Below are 20,011 nucleotides of genomic sequence, written 5' to 3' on the forward strand. Positions count from 1 at the left end.
CGTGGGAAGTGTTGTATACTTCTCCCCCTTATCTTCGTTTTCTCGTCTGAAAGGCGTTACTTGGGTTTTCAGTAGCCTTTTATAAAAAGGGTCCATATGCTTTGCAGAAACTGGGCTTAAGTGATCTTGATTGCCAGCTACAAAATCAGCGGAAAAGTAAATGTTTATTCTGCACAGATTCAGGCAACTGCTTCACCACACTTCTGGCGGGGGGGGGGGGGGAGGACTTCAAACTTAGCTTAAGTAGCTTCCTCCTTAGTACCTTCCTGGCATTACAAATACATCCTCATTCGGAATTCCTAGCAAGCACTTGCCAATTGATCTCCTCAGTTGAGGATCCTGGGAGTAACCCTAACATATTGGAGGGCACCCTGTAGGTTAGGGGTGGCCACCTTTCCTAGAGGCCACACTTAAGGGTTTAAATCATGTCTGGATCATAAAACAGGTCAGGACCATATTACACCAGCAGAAAACAGGACAGAGATTTAGGGGAGAGTTAGAGAATGATTTCTATAATATGCCTATTTTAAATAATGTTTCAGTGTTTCCTATCCTATGGACTATGTTGGCCAGACCATCTACAGATTCCAGGATATTGGCCAATCTTTTCCATCACAAAATGGCAGGATAAATGGCATTTATCATTTGGTTATCATCTTCAAATCATGTAAGTATCGTGTTCAGAGAGATCTCAGGAGGCCAGGAAAAAAAAGGACTTAGAGGGCATCAATCTAAGGGAAATACCTCAGTATTGTAGAAATTGAATTTTATAGCAAGTGGACTGGCTAACATGAGCACCGAGTATCTTCTGTTTTCCGTGATCTCTGCCTGCAAATGGGCACTTAGGATATTATTAGGCTTGTGTTTACGTTTTGTGCTTGTCAAGCATTAGTTGTTGTAAGCTGCCCAGATTCATATAAAAATCATAATAAATAAATAATAAACTTGTTTATTATTTACTTATCCTCTCTTCTCACTGGTCTCCACTGGAATCTTTGCACTAAGATCAGCCTGCTCCAGACTTAAGGAATGTGTATTGACTGAAGATATGAAATATGCATTTATTATGTAAATGATTCTATATATATATAATTTTTATGATTATAATTCTAAAGCAGTCCAAAATGCTGAGAGGCCTTTTCCTGAATAGAAAGTTCAGATATCATTGAATAAATAAAATAATAATTAAGATATTGCCCCCTTTCCATCCAGAATTGATGGCTAATTGTCCTTAGAATTGTCATCATCAGGGCATCTAGGCAAGAAGGCATAATACTGATTTTAAAGGTTACAAGAAAATTAAAACGCAGGAAGAAAAAAAGCGTATTTTCTTACCTCTACCAAGTAAGTTTAATAATAAAAGGGAAGAAAGAATAAGAATGCCCACAAACACTGTGTATGGGTAGGTGGGTGGGAGGCAGCTAGGATATCTAAACCAGACATGTGTCATTCATCATGATGGTTCAGCCTCTTCCAAAATGAAATACTAGAAGTAGCTGGACATTTCTCTATTGGACCATCTCTGAGCAAAGTGCTTAGATTCACTGACACCAAGTGGCAATTTATGCTCATTGCAACAAGCACAAATTTGAAAGGGGAGGAAGTAAGGCAGAGTTTGAGGGTTTGCTTAACTGGGCTGATAGGGGTATAAATTAGGGCTACAAAAATATCCTGCAGTCATTAGATGATTGTGGCTGTCTGATCAAGAAGGAAGGCATTATATCTGACTGGGTTACTATTTAGTAGTACGAGGAAATAGCCAATAGGCAGCAACTTCATAAATCAAAAACAGGAAAGTGGTCTTCAAAAGTGGTTGAACTGCATTTCTTCATCAATTCCAGGCATAATTACTAAAGCTCAGGCTAAATGGGGTTTAGTTTAAGAATGCATGATCTGATTCCACCTAACAGGACATTACATTTCTTTTCAAACATAAGGTTGAGTTAAATGGAACTTACTCCTAAGTAACTGAATATAAGAGCAATGGGGAAAGTGTTGTTGTTATAAGGTTATGTGCAGAAGCTAAGCTTTTTGCAGCTCTTATGTTCAAAATCCAAAGCACAGCCTATCATTTGAAGGTAGAAACATTGTAGAAATGTACTGCATATGCTTAGAAGAGCTGAACTGATCAAACTCCCTTCTAAACATTTGAAACCTTGGATTTCCTGTCCCTGCCCCTCTGTGTGATCTTTCCCTTCTACTTTGTGTCCTCACACTACCATTGCAATTCTCAGCTATGCCCATTTGCCAATTTTAATAAAATATGTTAGCCTGAAAAAGTTCTATCAAATTCATTCTGATTTTTGATGTCAGAGATAGCAGGCTAGGGTTGCAAAATTATGCTACTTTTTTGAAATAAGTCCAGTCCGGACTGAGTTCTTTTAGAAAGTATGCATAGCATAGGAAATCATTAACTGAAAACAACTGTTTTAGCTTAGGACATAAAAATGGGAAATACTCTGCATGAAGAAATCTTGAGCCCAACACAATACTGTATGTGCAGGACCCCTGGTTTATGTTTAAACTGAGGGATGCAAGGCTTATGTTGCTGGAATATCAAAGGGACTTGGCAGCTTTGTTCAGACAGTCCAGGAACAGCCAGTAGTGGTTCCACAGGCATACAAATCATAACATCTGGGTGAGCCACTCATAGTAAGTAAGCAAAGGCCCATAGTATCCTGGCAGTTCCAACCCAAAGCATGGAGCCCATTAACCAATGGATTGTAGAGCGGTCCCCATTTGGAAATGATGATGGGTAGATGGTGAACTGGAACCGAAGAAATAGGCCAGCAAAGAAGATCTGCCACACAACTGAGATGTCTATATTTTGCAATCTTAAAGTCCCAGGACTCTTTCATTCAGTAGCCAACAGTAGCATGCAAATGTCAAGGATCCACAGTTGATATATCCTTTCCAGAACCAGGTCTGGCTTGATGAACGATGAACTGGATGGAAAGATGGGCTTGACCCAGGAGCAGACACTATCTCAGCTCAGAGGTTGTTCAAGTGTTGAAGAACATGACTGGATGACTTCATGCTAGTTGAACATTTTGAGGTCATGGCATACATTTTTGCAGCACTTCATGGTTACTTAAAGGAAGTGATTTGGTGGGGAGTAGGCCACATCTCAATTGGATGCAGGTACAGCAGGTACAACAGGTACAGTTGAGGAAATACCCAAGATGAGCACAACAGCCACTTGTGACTACGTTGATGTTTGGGATACTCAGCTCCCAGTTGTTGATGGATTGCAAGAGTAGATTCTTCCACTCAGACCACACTTCTGCTTTGGAGGTTACAACTAGGAATTCAGATTACACAGTCTGATGAGCTGTGAGACCCCAGGGAGAGAAAGGCATCTTGTCATTGAAGAGTGTCAAACAGTGCAGTGGGATTTGATGCAAGCTTCCCAAGCCAGTCCTTTTGGAGATGTGGGATGGAGAAGCATGGAACTCCCAAACCTCCATCTTTGATGTTGGACTGGAAGTATCCCAAGGAAGCATCTGCTGGGAAACAGTATCAAAGACCTTGGCAGCCTCTGGGAAGAGCATGATAGAAAGCACTCAACTGATGTGGGCCCTTTGGAAGATGGAGTGGAACAAAGTTGTCACCTCAAGAAAGCTGCTTTAAGGAGGAGAGTATGAGTGTATCACAGAGTCACCTAGGCAGGATCTTATGGAGGATGCCAGGGATGATAGATGCAATCAAGATAGGCTGCTAATTGCCTGGAATCAATGGATTCTCTTTCTCCAGCAAAAACGCCACCCAAGGGCAGGCCAGATGCTGAGTTGGGCCATCAGAAAGAGGTCGAATTAGGTTGTTAGTAAAGGCTGGTGCCAGGTCAGGATGTCTGAAGTAGGAATTCGGCTATGCCTAGTTGATTCTGCTGGGAGTGTTGAAGACTGACAACCAGTAGGTTCATCTCTGGTTCCTCCAGAGCCCAGATAGCATGGTGGAAGCAGCCTTTTTTCTCCAGAGCTTATGTACAAGCTTTGTTCTGCAGATGGATTTGTTGCTCTACAGTTGGCTGGCGGTCTTGGGCCGTACACTGGATGGCTTCCATCCATGCCCCATCAGTGGGCATGTTCTTGCAGATCTGCTCAGTGATGCAAGCTAACCTCACCGGACTGAAGGGCAACAGCATCAGGATCAAGGTGTCAGCTGCTGCTTTCGATTCAAGGCAAAGTCTAAGAGAGAGCACTTGAACCGCAGAAAAGGCCTGTAGTGCTAGGGTTCTCTTGTACAGTAAATGATTGATATTGCGGGAGCAGGGAAGGTATAGCTTTTTATTTTTATATTGAGTTTTTATCTTCGTAGGCCATCCAGAGTCACTGAAACTGAGTTGGGCAGCCATATAAATTTTAATCAATCAAGCAAGCAAGCAAGCTACCGCTACTGTTGCCCCTTAAGAGCCGGACTGTCACAGAATTAGAAAACGATTTTTGGGTGTTTTCTTTGTCCGCACAGCAACCTCCTCCATGCTTCAACACTCTCCTCTTGCTCCTCCTCGTGGGCTGAGCTTCTCAGCGTCCTGCCACTCCCCACCGGCACGCCTCCTCTGCTTCTGCTGCTGCTGCTGCGGGCCTCCGGATTTCGCTCGCCATGGCTTCCCGGGACGCAGCAACCGCTTGCAGTGCCGACTCCTTCCTGCTGCGGCATCTGCACTTGGCTCTGCGCGTCGATTTCGAACCGGCGGGTTCTGGGCATTTGCGAGGCTCGGTGAGGCTGGAGTTGACATGCCTGCGGGATCATGTGAACGAGATCGTTTTGGACTCGCATCCCAGCGTGGAGGTGGAAAGCGCTGGTCTGGCACCGCCGAAGAGCCGCGGCGGGGAAGAAAAAGGCCAAGAGCCGGGAGCGCTGCGCCCCGTCTCTTTCCAGAACCGCCCGTTCGCCAGTTACGGCTCTGCGCTGCACGTCTCTCTGCCTGAACCTCTGACATGCGGTGACGCGATAGTGCTAGAGATCGCCTATCGGGCCGGAGGGGGTCCCGGGGTGAGTGGCTGGGGCGGACGGCGGGACCGGAAAGCGGGTTGGCGTTGAGGAGCGTCCCCCCTTCCGGTTTTTTCGCTTCTCTAGTGAGCAAGGCTCCATCTCGCCTTTTGACTCTTTAACAGCGTTGTCCATAGAGCTGCTGCATTATGGCTCCGTAGTGAAAAAAGGCACTCTGCACATGCTCAGGAGTGTCATCTTAAATTCCCAGTGAATAAGTGTTTTCACTGTTTATTAGAAAAATGGGGAAATAATTCCTAAGCTTAAATATGCCATCCTGTCTTGCTATTATGAATTAATAGGTGGCAACACTTAGCTGACTTTAGCTGGCCTTGGGTAAAGTAAGCATGCTCAGACTTGGTTAGTACAAGGCTGAGACACCACTAAGAAATCCCAGAATTGTAAATTAGAACAGAGTCCAAAGTTGTCTTGGAAGGAAACAAAACAAACAACTCTTGTCCTGCTGCCAAGAAATAATATGGGGATGTCATCAGCTCAGTTTAAGGGAGACCATTACCTTTCCTAGAGTGCTGTCATTATGGTATTAAACCTGAGTGCCTTTCGTCTTCTTAATATTTGCTTCTTTCTTTTTTTTTTCTTCAAAGATAATTTTTATTAAATTTTGACATTTTACAAAAAACAAAACAATCTTCCCCCCAACCTCCCCAACCCTCCCATTCCCTCCCCCGACCTTCCCAGAGCTGGATATAGGCTTAATTAAAATTTCATCAAAAAATCTTAAAAAAAAAATATAAACCATAAATAAATCTAACATTAGTTAAAAATCTAAATACATTAATTAGAAAAATTATAAAATAATTAACAATAGTATATATATAAAGAAAACATGAATACAAAAAATAAATGTTTAAAAAAGAGAAGAATGAAAAAAAGGAAAAAAGGAGAACAAAGAAAGAAAGAAAAAAAACCCAAAATATTCCATTTTAAATATAAATTGTTAAAAAACTAAATAATATTTTTTATATCTAACTTATGTTGTATAAAATCTATCCATTTTTTCCATACCGCAACATACTTCTCTTGCGATTGATCCTTCAAGAAAGCCGAAATCTTTTCCATTTCCGCCAAATAAGAAACTTTAAGAAACCACTCTTGCAAAGTAGGCAAAGATTCCTTCTTCCAACATTGCCCTACTAACAACCTTGCAGCTGTAATTAAATTTAACATCAGTGTAGTCTCCTTAGTATCACAATCAATAACAATACCTAACAAAAACAATTGTGGGGTAAATTTTACCCTCCTTCTAAAAATTCTTTGAATATTCCACCATATCTTAATCCAAAAGGCTTTTATGTTTTTACACGACCATCAAATATGATAATAAGTAGCATCCAAGCATCCACATCTCCAACATTTAGGCTGTAAGTCAGGATACATACGAGACATTTTTTGTAGATCAAGGTGCCATCTGTAAAACATTTTATAAAAATTCTCCCTTAAATTCTGGGCTTGTGTAAATTTGACATTTCTCACCCAAATAGTTTCCAAGTATCTAATAAAACTGGTTCACCAAAATTTTGTGCCCATTTAATCATACATTCTTTAACTAATTCTGCTTCTGAATCCAATTCTATTAACACCCCATAAATTCTCTTAATGTGAGTTCGTCTTTGATCTTTTACTTGTTTAAAAAAATTCTCATCTTCTCTAAGCAAACCCACATTACAATCTACCTTCCATCTATCCACAATTTGTCTATACTGAAACCATGAATATATAATATTTTCTTGTGCTAAATCTTCCAAAGATTTTAACTGCCAATTTTTACCATCCCATCTAAGTAATTGTGCATAAGAAACACTATCCATCTTAACTCCTCTCCTTATCCCCTCTATCGCATGCCATGGTATGGCCCATAATGGAATTTTAGAATCAGTTCTATAATATTTCCTCCAAACCCGAAGTAAAGAAATCCTTATAATATGAGATTTAAAAACCCTATCAACCTTTTTATTAAAAATTAAATAGGCATGCCATCCAAAAAGTAAGTCCCAACCCTCCAAGAGGAGTATTTCTACAATATTTGCTTCTTTCATTATCCTGATACTGTGATGTGATTTCAGTTGTTTGCCAAAGAAGGGGGAGAGGCAGCACAAACCTTTTGCCCTTTTTATCTCTGTGTGAATTATCATCCCTTCCTTTGATCTGTTGCCGTGCTCTCACTTGGGAGCTTTTCTAACTGCCATTCCCCTTCCCCCCTTTGACACACTGGCTGGGAATGATAGGATATGTAGTCCAACCCATGGAGAGGAAGAGTGAATCAGACCTGCAGCAAAAACTAAGGCAGCCTTCCCTTGTGTGCTCTTTTTACTTAACCTCTGCCTCCTCCATTTTTGCTGGGAGCAAAATAAGCTTGGCACTTCTTGTCCTATTTAGGGAAAACTCCAAAGCAAAAATTAAAATGGCCCAGAGCAGTGCAGTTTCTGTAAATAAAGTGGGACTGCAGTACAGATGGGTGCAAAGTTATGTTGGCTGACCTAATCTGTACTGACTGTGATGGTGTATGCGTGAGCAAATTGGTATCCATATCTCTACCTATGATGCAATTTGGAATTGACTCCCATTATGGAGATTTGTGCTATCTAACTTTACACAATGCATCATTAAACTTTGGAATTTGCTACCTTGAAATGTGCTGATTACCAGTTTGGCTGACTTCAAAAAGAGATGGACAAATTCATGGAAATCATTGGGATCAGTGGCTGTTAGCCTTGATGTTAGTATGACTGCACCCAAAGGCCATCTATGGGAAAGCCGTTGGGCTTGCTTGTGTATCTGGTCGACCACTGTGAAAATAGACTGCTAGACTATAGGTAGTCCTTGAGTAATGACCATTCATTCAGTGACCATTCAAAGTTACAGTGGTGCTGAACAAAGGGACTTGCAAATGTCCTTGAAGTTCCAGCCGTTGCAGAAAAAAATTCAAGCCCTTTGGCAATCAGCTTACTGATCAGTTTGCTTACAATGTCTCATGGTCATGTAATCCCTATTTGCAACCTTCCCTGCTGGCTTCCCATAAGTAAAATCAATAGGGTAGCCGGCTGGAAAGTCACTCAGATAAGTCTCCCCCACCCCTGGCTGTCCCAAAGGTGTTTTTTTCAAAAGGCAACTGGACTTTCTTGTTTTTTTTCTTTGGAAACATTTCTCTTCTCATCCAAGAAGCTTCTTCAGTTCTTAGCATCTTTGAGACAACCATGACCTGGATACTGAAAATCTCCATAGATCCTTGGCCTTTCTTTGTTCACACATACCACGTCCTCCTTCTCCCCTTCTCTCACATTTTCCCCAAGCTCTCTTTCCCCAGTGTCCCTGTGCTCCCACACACACACACATATCACATGTGCTGTCTCCCTGGCCTTATTGAGCTTGCACTCCACTCTACACACTCACCTCCCCCAACTCCTAAGGCCTTCCATACACCCTTGGCACCTCATACTCTTTACCTGGGACTCCTTCTGCTTTCTGCTTAACAACCCAGTCTGTCTGGATTTACTACAAAACAACCAGGACTGCCTGGATTGCTGTAGCTGTAGTTCATGTCACATCATGCTTTATGACCACATTTCTTATGACAAGCAATTCTGGTCCCAACTGCAGTCTTAAGACTATCTAAAGATGGGCCACAGTTCTGATCTAGCAAGGAACTGCTTCTGTTCTTATGTCTCCTACCCCAGTTACTGTATTTATACTTCATTTGGTAATTTGAGGGCAAGATGCTTTAATGTTGCTAACATTAAGAACAAAACCTAGATTTTGTTTGGGCAAAGCTCATACCAATATATGTTTCAGTTATAAAACTATCAGTTACAGCTGCATTATAGATTTACTCATCTGTAAGAAAAGAAAAATTTCTTTTCCTTAGCCTTTCTTAAACCTGACACCTCTAATCTTTGCAATATTGATTTGCTTTAATATGCTTTGTGGAAATAAATTGAGAACCAGGTGAGCCCTGGTGATCAGTTCTGTTAGAAATAGTTCACAGCAGCCTTTCTAGAAAGTTGAAGGTTTGGATTGCACAGCTAAAGATTTAGGTATGTGAAGAATCCTTATTTCTAAGTCCAGATGAGTCTGAACAATTTTAGTTTTCATTGACATTTATGTCAATGAAATTGTCTGTCTGTCTGTCTGTCTGTCTGTCTGTCTGTCTGTCTGTCTATCTATCTATCTATCTATCTATCTATCTATCTATCTATCTATCTATCTCTATCGTATGTATAAGCCACCTATCTCACAGACTGTGGGCAATAAAGCCATTAAAATAATCACAAAAATATTCTAAAATTAAAACAAATATTATTTTAAAAAATCCTCAGAATGGTAGGAAGGGCATTGGTGTTACAATTTATTTATCTCATTAAATCCCATTTCTGGGGGACCCCCCAAGCCTCTTGGCAGCCAGATTTTAAGGGACTTCTCAAAGGACATCAAGAAGGGGACCAGTCTCACAAGGCGGGCACCAGGGCAGTCAAAGACCCATCTCTTGAGTTCCGCCAAATATAATTCCGTAGCAGATGGACTTGGAGCATGTCTCTTCTGCTGGACTTGACAGGATGGGTAGAAGTAATCAGGAAGAGGCAATCCCTCCAATAATTTTCAGCTTACACTGGCATCAGGTGGAGAGTGATATCAAAATGATCCTTGCTTTGGCAAAGAGGTGGCTGTGTCTAAATGAAGATTTGTTTGTTCGTTGGAAAGGTTGGTAGAAATCAGAGTAGCATCAAGAGAGCCTGATAGTTTGATCTTGTGCCCACTTTTATAGATTTTCTGTTTTCCTGTTCTCCACTGGTCCATTTCCCCCGAATTTCATTCTCTAGCTTCTAAGAAGGAAGACTCTGCTCACTTTCAAAGACTCTCATTGTTTATGAAAATCTGTTTTTGTTTCCTGGCAGGTATGTTGGCTTACACCAGAACAGACTGCAGGAAAACAGAAGCCCTACATGTACACTCAAGGCCAAGCTGTTCTAAATAGGTCTGTTTTCCCCTGCTTTGACACTCCTGCAGTTAAAAGTTCATATTCAGCTATTATAAAGGTAAGGACCTTCCTAACTATACAGGTGGAGAGCGTGCTTAAACCCATAGTTAAGTATGTTTAAACCTAGAATTCATTACAGAAGAGATTACAACACTTTTTTTTAAAAAATGCTATCTTTCACTTTTTTCCATAGGGCTTTCAAAGCCTGAGATCATACATCATATTACCTTGTTTCACCTTGTTTGCTTTGAATATGCCCCAATAGCTGGGTTATACAAGGCAAAGCCGAGCAAACAAGACTGGAATGATAACTATTTTTCAAAGCTATATTTTCTACTATGTACCTCCCATAGTATAGACCAGTGGTGGCGAATCTATGGCACGCGTGCCAGAGGCGGCACGCAGAGCCCTCTCTGTGGGCACGCGAGCCATCACCCAGCTCCGCCTTCCCCCGTGAACCCTCCTCACCAGCAGCCCCCCCAGAGGAGAGTTGCCCCTGGGCGCGGCCCATGCAGAGCAGTGCAGAGCCAAGGATATGGCAGCCGGGCAGCAGGGACAAGACTCAGCCCTCGCATCCCATTGTGCACAGATGATGCTGCAGGGCACAGGTGGAGGGCATGGCTGCCATGGTGCTACAGGGCTGCTTAGGTGATCTGCCACAGCAGGCCGTGGAAGCTGTAGGTGGCCCTGCGGGAGGGTGGGGTAGGAGGCAGAGCGGAGGCAGGGTGGACAGAACGGGTGGGGTGGAGTGGGCGGGGGGGGTTGGGGCACTTGGTGTCTAAAAGGTTCGCCATCACTGGTATAGGCCATAAATAATATCAATTTTGTTTTCCAAAGCTGGTGTGAACTCATCAACTGCCACAGTTTTCACTTTCCTTTTGTATAACTGTTGCTTCTTGAACCTTCAGTTGCAAGCTTCTTTCCAAACAGAGGACTTTTGATTTTGAGAGATGGGGGTTCTGCTGGAGGTCAGCTCCTGTACATTGTACACATTGCTGTGTATCCTGTCATCTACACAGTGACATTTTACTTGTGTGGACCTCCTAAATAGCATTTGCATATTCTGTCCATTTGTAGAGAAAAAAATCCTCACTCCTTCTTTTCATTGAGAAGAAAATCCTTCTTCCCAAAGCCATACCAGGCATGCTTTTTTCTGCCACTCAGCCAGTTTTTCTTTTTCTAGGTCCCTGAGGGCTTCACTGCTGTGATGAGTGCAATTACCAGGGAGAAGCAGAAGGGAAACACTTTCCTCTTTGAGATGCCTCATCCTATCCCTTCTTATTTGGTGGCCCTGGTCGTTGGGGACATTGTTTCAGCAGAAGTGGGACCAAGGTAAAAGGCAAATATACTTCTCATCTTAATCCAAGAGGGATAATCAAGACCACCCTTTCTCCAGTTGGAAAAGGAATCTAGCTTCCTTTGAGAGTGATGGATAGTTGAGTGAATGCTCTTCTTGCAGTGGGGGAATGTGTGATTGAAGAATTTCTTATCAGGGGGAGTGGTGGAGCACAGGGAGAAGTCCTTATAGCACCCACTGGCCTTGTCTCTCAAAATGGCTTCTTATTCGATGCCTCTCTAACAGATCTAGATAGTCCTTCAGATTCGATTCTGAAAAAGAGTGGCAAAGCTTACGGGGGCACAAATGCAGCTCCTGAGTGCATTTTAAAGCAGCCTCATATTTTCCCAGGACCATGTGGCAACAGCAATATAATCTTGCCCTTCAGCATTATCCAGTACAAGTCTTTTTAACTAGTGGGGAGTGCATGTGTGCACAAGCTGAGATTTGCATCAGGCCCTGAATATGATCAGCCAGCCCTTAAGAAGAATAAATAATTGTTTTCTGCTTCTAAACAAAAAGCCATGTTGCACTTTGCTTATTTCTGCCTGACCCTGAAATTTTGCTCCATAGACGTCCAAAGGTATACAGTAATGTGTGTTGTGCCTCCCTGCTTACAGGGTTAGGGATGACCTTAGGCTGACCTCCCTGCCTTTTTTGCTTTTCCCCCAGGAGTCATGTCTGGGCTGAGCCCTGCCTGATTGAAGCTGCTAGGAAAGAGTATGAAGGTGTGATTGAAGAATTTCTTATCACTGGAGAGAAGATTTTTGGGCCATACGTGTGGGAAAGGTACCCCTTTCATTACTGAACCTGTTTCAAAAAGGAAAGCATTCTCAGGCAAGCATCCATTTTCCCAAAGAGAATCACAGACAGAGATATATCTGTTTTTCACCAAAAAAGGGAAGGTGGGAGTAATTGGGGTGCCCTGCATCCCCAAGTCTGGTGTTGGGGCAGCACTGGAAGAGGTGTGGATTTCAGTTCCCAAAGTTCTCCAGCTTAGTCGCCCCAATGCATATCTGGAATACATGAATCTGGAAAAGATGCATACCCTGTATGTCCATCTCTTGAATCAAATTTCTTGTTTCATCTGAAAAAAAAAAAAGCTTTGCACCACTCAGAGATGCTCACGTAACACTCAGTTGTAGCACAGTTGTCAGAAATGTTGTGTTTTGTTTAATAAGTTTAGGTATGCCAAAATCTTTTTTGCCATCGATTCTGAAATGCTGCACACTTCTACCTCAATGTAAATCTCCGGCCCAAACATGCTTGATGCAGTAACATTGGATAAAGACCCAGAGAGTTAATGAGAGAAGGAGGAGAATTTTATAAAGGCAGTAGAGTCATTTCTCATGTAAGAAAATGGGACTGGTGCAACCATCAGAAGCTTAGCAAAGTGAAAATGCTTGAGAAGTGTGATATATATTTGTTTTAAATTTGGATTTTGCTAGCTGAAATTGGCAGGATAACCTCAACATTGCAATGTTGTACGTAAGAACATATTAGAATATTATCCTTCTGACTAATGCTCTTTGCTTCTGATAGATACGATGTCCTGTTTATGCCACCTTCATTCCCATTTGGGGGAATGGAAAACCCCTGTATCACCTTTGTGACACCCTGCCTATTGGCTGGTGATCGCTCCCTGGCAGATGTGATCATCCATGAAATCTCACACAGTTGGTTTGGAAATCTGGTCACCAATGCCCATTGGGGGGAATTCTGGCTGAACGAGGGCTTCACCATGTATGCCCAAAGGAGGATTTCTGCAGCACTCTATGGTGAGTGGTCGATAATCAGTGCCCAGGGCGAGGGTATAGTTCAGCCTTCTCTATCCTGGCAATCTCCAGGTATGTTTGGCTGGCAGCTCCCAGAGTATCTAAATTCTGATTTCAGTATTAAATAGAGGAGTGTTATCAAGTTGTATCTAAGTGATTCAATTGCCTAAAAGAGCTATACTGTATACCTCCTAAATACACCCAATGGACTTTTAGACATCTAACTTGAGGACTGGCAAGCTGAATTAGTTTATGGTTCAATTTATGCCTCTGTTGAGAGAAGGGGGTTCAGGGTTTTTGTTTTTATTGCATTCCCAATAGGATTTACCTTGCCTGGCAAAGTTGTGCCACTGCATTCTTGTGTCCCTGTGGCTGCTCTCCTAATGACCATGTCATAACTATGGTTGATTCCAGAGCACCAAGGTGGCAGTTTGGGTTTTATTGCTTGGCAGTTGCCAGAGGCTTCATAACCTAGTTGTTCCTGTTGATTTCCCCTAAAATCAGGTGCTGCTTATACTTCCTTGGAAGCTGCTATCGGGAGAGCTTTGCTTCGTCAGCACATGGACAATGTTGGGGAAGAGCATCCTCTCAATAAGCTCAGGGTGCAAATCGAACCAGGTCTGTGTTGATCTAAGCAATGTTTTTCAAACTTGGCAACTTTAATATGTGTGAACTACAACACCCACTATTCCTATATTGACTTCAACTCCCAGAAGTCATAGCTTCCATAGTTAACTTTGGAGTGTACACCTTTGTGACTCATCCCTCTCGTAGCTAGCCAGCCCTTTGTCTCGTATTCATCTCTCTTCCAAGAGGACCAGCTGTGGAATATTAACTGAGAGATAATTCTTAGCACTTGCCCTGCTGAGTTCCGTATTTTATTATTTCTAGTGAAGTTATTCTTCCCATTTTAAAAAGATAATTGTATATTTGTTCCTTTCAGGTGTTGATCCTGAAGATACATATAATGAAACTCCTTATGAAAAGGGCTACTGTTTCGTCTCATACCTTGCCCATCTTGTGGGGGATCAGCCTAAGTTTGATGCTTTTCTGCAGGTACTGTATGTTAGCCTGGAATTTGTTTGTACTTTGCAGATGTCTCAGTGTGAATTTTCAAGGTATGCTGCTTTGTAATGTGTTTAGAAAGATGCATGCAGTCCTGAGCTTTGTATCTTATCATATATTCTGATCTAGAATATTGTATATCAGGTAAAGATACAGAACTGTAGAGAGGATTAAAATTTTGCTGAAGATACATGATTGTAGTGCCAGAAAATAGGGTAGTGTAGAAAGTAGTGTAGAAAATTATGCATGATAAAGGGATTTTTTTTACCTTTTTTGGCATGACAATGAGTGATCTCATTATTCTCCCCTATTGAAGGGAGATAAAAGGCATTGTTCACTATGAGATTTGCAGTCACATCAATGGTTACCAATCTGATGGCTTTAAAAGGAAATTATACAGGTCCAAGTTCAATTTGTCTCTTAGTATCAGTTGCTGAGGAAAATGGGTAAGAAGGTGAGTGCTATGAAGTTCATGTTCTATGGTAGGAATGTCTTAAGCATCTCTTTACAAACACACACACACACACACACACACACACACTTCTGAAGAGAATGTTGGAATACACAGATCTGTGCTCTGATTGAGCATATCTATTTAAATTCTTTTTCTGTCTGAACCAACAGCTTTTGGAGCATGGTTGTAGCATGCCATTCAGCTAAAAGCATGTTCCCAAGCAAATCAGAGTTCATTTTGCTGTTATAATTCAAATTGGATTGAAGCAAGAAGATTCCAATCCTGAAGATGTTAGAGGAGCAGGCTAAATTTTTTTGTGCTGCCTTTCCAGGGAAAGGCATAATAATTGGCTGCATAAATAGCACATGGAAAGTGCTATTTATGTAGCCAAAGTCTTACCAGATTTTCAAGAAATGGCAAGCTAATAAAGTGAGCAAGTATGTCTTCCAGATGACGTGAAAAGTTGGCTTTTCAAGTTTTCAAGGTTTGGGAAATTGAAAAGGTGATCGAGTTTGTTTTAAAGTTGAGATACATAGTTCTCACACTAGAACCTAAGAGGTGGAAGTAAGCTGAACTTGAATTAGGCAGGGTAGTTTTATATGCAAAGAAGGTTTCTAAGACATTGATAAAGATGGGCTGAAAAGCCAGAGATGAACCAGCAGAATTCAACGTAATTCAGGCCAGTTTCTTTTTGTGGCAGGCTTACGTGAACCAGTTCAAATTTCAGAGCATCACAGCAAATGACGCCCTCGAATTCTACTTGAAATATTTCCCAGAATTGAAGAAGCAAGGGGTAGACACCATTCCAGGTCAGCAAAGATATAGATTAAAAAATCATTCAGAATTGCCACAAGGCTTTGGCCAGCAGAAATTTTTCAGTTTTTCCTAACTCCAGGTAGCAATTTCTTCCAGAGTCCTCTGGACCATTTTGAACTCAATTACCTCCATGTTTTCCTGTCTTCTGTGGCCAGAATAATTCAATTCTGCTGAGTTATTATACTCTTTTGCCTCAGCTCCCAATCTGGTTGTATTTTTATTGGAGAGTGTGTGCTAGTTCTCATAAGCTAAAAATAGCAAATGCTGTTTTTAAAGGTTCTGTCTTACAGCAATTCAGGTCAGAATAAAGAAGTCAGTTGGATAACATCCTTCCTTAGTTCCTGGAAAAAGGCCTTGTGGCAATACTGCTGAACTCAGCAGCATCTGTGTAGTGAACACTCATAGAAAGTGCTCTTATAATAAGTCAAACAATTGCTCTTTGCCAGCAGGAATTACAAGGCTGGAGAAAGGAATAATTTTTAGATATTATGCATGAAGGATTATTCTGCAAATTATCTGTACAGTTGCAGGTGATCTGTTACCATCATGTATAGAAAGCTTGCGGTGCAGAACATTGTCATTGTGCCAAATATTAAGTGTTTCTGATATCTGGTGACAGGAACATTCTTAATCATACAAATATAGCCTTAGCCCTAAGAAGAGGTTAACAGGATGTTTTTAAACTTTGTTCTTTCCAACTCACTATTTCTCACAAATTATTTATTTGGTTTAAAACTTCCCCAAAGTGCTTATGCAAAGTTGGAAATTATGAAAATTGAAATCTTACACATTTGAGGAAGGCGGTTGAAAGGAACATGCTTAAGGAAATGTATACATTGCATAAAAACAAAGCCCCAATGCCCATTTCTTTCTAAATTAAAATAACCTGGGAGAACATGTTTAATTAGGAGACATTAGGGAGGAGAGCCTTTTAAGTACCTATTGGATCCTCTCTTTTTCTGCTTCAAGTTTATTCTTGCATAAAGCAATGAGTAAGGAGGTGGTATGAACAAAATGTTATGAGAGGAATATATTTTACAAATCTACATTGCTTCTTGTCTAAGGAAAAATTACGCCTTTCCAAAAATGCTATTATTTATAAAATCATTGGTCATTGGCAATCTGCTAAGCATATTTGCTTCTATTGCCACCTTGAATGTTTCATCAATAGAATGCACAGATTACAAATCTGTGTAATGAAGCATGGATCTTGCCCAAAGATGAGATATCAGGAAGCACATTTATTTAGGGAATCTATCTTTTATCTGTAGTAGACCACAGAAAATAGATTGGAATTTTAAAGCAGCAAGACATCAAGATGTTATTAACAAGTCTAGATCTATACGTGGCATGCCATTTATTCTTAAAAGAAGCCTAATCCTAGGGGGACAACTGATTCTCCTTCAGGATTTGATAATTTCAGTTTGAATGAGAATCAAAAATAAATAAACATAGATTCATGTGAATATGTACGTACATGGACACCAGCTGCTGCTATGTTGCTTTGTCTGAAGATTGGAAGCAATGTGCCTGTTCTGTCATGACAGAGTATCCCAGAGGAATTAAAAGGCTGATATTGTGGATTGCTTGCTGGGACATGAATGACCATAGTGGTTTTTACTTGTTTTGTTATGTGCTAGTAAAAAAATATTTCTACAGTTGGAAGAAGAACAGGGATAATGTATGTGATGTACTTCAGAAATTAAACTGTGTTATTAAAAGCTTTAGTCGCAATTACGTTCATTACTGATATGGATTCCAATATCAATATCCAATAAGCAGATTTTTTTCCCCTTTCCCTTTCTTCCTATGGCAGGTCTTGAGTTTGACCGATGGCTGAATATACCTGGTTGGCCGCCGTATCTTCCTGATCTTTCACCTGGAGAGGAGTTGATGAAGCCAGCAGAGAAACTGGCAGAACTCTGGACAGTTCCTGACCATGATATGGAGGCAATTAGAGCACTAGATATCTCTGCATGGAAGACTTACCAGCTGGCCTATTTCCTAGATAATATCTTACAGAAATCTCCTCTGCCCGATGGTAAGACACCTTTTGCTAAAATGAAGGATTGATCACAGCTCTATAAGCTTTATGGAAGCTGACTTAATGGGGTACAAGCGGATAGTTCCAGGAACTAGAGATTTCCTGGCTATGAGAGACTTTTAGGCACAGAAAGATCCTGGAATTTGCCTTTCCTTTGACAGTTATTATAAAAAATAAAACAAAATAGCATTCAGTCATGCTAGTTATTAGAAATATAAAAATCTTATGGCATTTGAAAAATCAATAGAAGCACTCAAAAAAAGCAGAAAGCATAGGTATATTGAGGAGATGAAATGGGAATCTGGAATGCGTAATATATAATAAGTAATCTGACACAAATATATATATATATATATATATATATATATATATATATATATATATATATATATATATATGTAAGGTAAGCACTGTGACTATTAAAAATAATTAAAAAATGTCATTGTCTAGAGCACCATGGGCATTTCTCTCCTGAGGAAAAAATTAATTTGATTGTCCTTTCATATTAAGGGCATGTTGAGAAGATAAGCGTCTTGTATCCTAAGATCTCTAAAGCACAGAATGCTGAGCTGCGTCTTCGTTGGTCCCAAATTGTGCTCAAAAATAATCACGAAGCAGGGTTTGATCAAGTGAAAGACTTTCTTCACAGCCAGGTTGGTGCTTGATGTTGCTGTATTTCCTAGAACAAAGTTGCTGTAGCTTTGTCAGAATCTTTTTTCTGTTTCTATCCAGCAACAGATCACTGTCTTACTATGATTAGAGTTCCAGTCTTGTCTATTTCTTAGATACAAAATCTTTGTTATCACTGTCCAGCTCTCTTTCAGTGTACTAAACACTTCTGTATATGGAAAAGACATGTGGCTCACCAGTATAACTTACAATAGGATTTGGAGATTATTGCTACCTTCCTAAAAATTGCAGGATGCTATTAGCTTATCAGTAAATTACTCTGTTTTTATTCCAGGGAAAACAGAAGTACACCCTTCCCATCTACCGGGCCATGATAAGTGGCTCAGAAACAGCTCAAGCATTAGCCATGGAAGTATTTTCGTCCACTGCTTCACAGCTCCATGTTAATGTTCAGAACTATGTTAAAAAGATCTTAGGTTTAAACACTGAAGAAAGCTAGGAAGAAAGCCGCAAATACAAACCAATTTGTATGAATGGCTATGAGTGATCTGTGGGATTAAAGGGTAGAAGAAATAAAGGCTATTTTCAAAACTTTTGCTGGTATACAAGACTAATCTCAATCTTCTTTTGATTTAATGCTGGAAATTTCAAAAGATTAAAGCTCTCCAAAGGTAATCTTTACTTGTGGGTAACTTGCTGGATGAAAGAACTTTGTTTTTTTCTTTATAAATTTTGAAAATGCAAAAAATACAAATGTAAACATTGTTTCCAAGTAAATTAAAAGATAGTAGCAATGTGCTTATTTCAATTAAAAATAGCTATCATTTGATATTGACACTAATCCTGTGATTTTTCACTTTGAGTTGTGTGAGAATTCATTTATTTTTGCAGTATTTGTACACTACCTGATCATTCCTAGATTTTTTTCCCCTTGTCTCTTTTAAGTTAACATATATTATTCCTTGCATCAGTTACACTGCTGGGCAGAGGAACTCCTCTCACAAATATGAAGGAACTCTGTAATTGACTGGGTCACCTTTTTTCTAGAGTCCTTATGCTCATGGGCCTCACCAACAGGCCCAGCTGGCTATAGTTTTAAAGATGTTTGATCGAGACCCTTGTATTTTGCTGAAAAAGGCACAAGACAATAATCCAACAATAAACACAGTTTACTGTAAATAATAAACACTGTAAACTGTAAACAGTAAACACAGTTTATCTAACAGTAAACACAGTTTAACCGCAGAAGCAAATACCCCTCGGAGGATGCATTCAAGTCGAGGCTGGGCAATCATGTGTCATGACTGGATACTTTAGGTTGGTTTCTTACATGAATAGTATCTTGGATTTAACTTTCAAAATGGCCCCTTTTAACTCAGAATTTAATCCATGCCTCAGTCCTGTGTATCCCCTTCCCTTCCCTGCAGCCCTTCAGTCATAAATGTCTACTGGTTAAGATAATTTCTGTCCCCTAATTTTGTCAACATGAGTTGACAAAGCTTTGGAAATAGGTGGAAATGAATTCTTTGTCTGACCCAGCTCTATGATTTCTACATCTTTCTCACCCAAGCCTGTAATTTTTTTTTACTTTTTTTCATAAGTGGGAAACTTTTAAAATAAATATGATTCTTTACAATCTTTTGTGAAAAGAAAAATCTTTCATGTGGATTCACAACATAACATCAGTCATTGCAGTAAGAAGGTAAAGAATGCACTTTAAAAACAAAATGGAGTAAACAACAGGAAGAAAGAAAAAGCAGATTATGAACTGCAAGTATTAAAATAGTTTGGAATGTGAACTACACAATGCAGTGCAGAATGAATAGGCTGCTGAAAGAAAGTTAAGTGAAATCTAATGTGATACTCAACAGATGCATTTCCCTATTAATCACATCAGTCAGTATCA

At 40.3% G+C, this 20,011-nt stretch overlaps 1 protein-coding gene across 1 annotated transcript; it reads left to right on the forward strand.

The window, feature by feature from the left end:
- Positions 1 to 4,543: 4,543 nt before the first annotated feature.
- On the forward strand, positions 4,544 to 18,934 carry LOC120301781 (arginyl aminopeptidase). Its single transcript, XM_039329392.1, has 11 exons — positions 4,544 to 4,995; positions 9,903 to 10,043; positions 11,169 to 11,317; positions 11,994 to 12,110; positions 12,864 to 13,099; positions 13,601 to 13,714; positions 14,040 to 14,152; positions 15,316 to 15,424; positions 17,248 to 17,472; positions 17,986 to 18,128; positions 18,440 to 18,934. The coding sequence occupies exons 1-11, from the start codon at positions 4,603 to 4,605 to the stop codon at positions 18,602 to 18,604; spliced, it is 1,905 nt and encodes a 634-aa protein (XP_039185326.1). The 5' UTR covers positions 4,544 to 4,602; the 3' UTR covers positions 18,605 to 18,934.
- The last annotated feature ends 1,077 nt before the right edge of the window (positions 18,935 to 20,011 follow it).

This window comes from Crotalus tigris, unplaced genomic scaffold (genome assembly GCF_016545835.1).
Source record: "Crotalus tigris isolate CLP2741 ecotype Arizona unplaced genomic scaffold, ASM1654583v1 scf7180000024396.1518868, whole genome shotgun sequence".
NCBI lineage: Eukaryota > Metazoa > Chordata > Lepidosauria > Squamata > Viperidae > Crotalus > Crotalus tigris.

Excerpts from the sequence above, each read along its gene's own strand:
- LOC120301781 (XM_039329392.1), top strand. The coding sequence starts at position 4,603 with ATGGCTTCCCGGGACGCAGCAACCGCTTGCAGTGCCGACTCCTTCCTG. Across the intron at positions 4,996-9,902 it reads GGGCCGGAGGGGGTCCCGGG|GTATGTTGGCTTACACCAGA; the intron begins GTGAGTGGCTGG and ends GTTTCCTGGCAG. Across the intron at positions 15,425-17,247 it reads AGGGGTAGACACCATTCCAG|GTCTTGAGTTTGACCGATGG; the intron begins GTCAGCAAAGAT and ends TTCCTATGGCAG.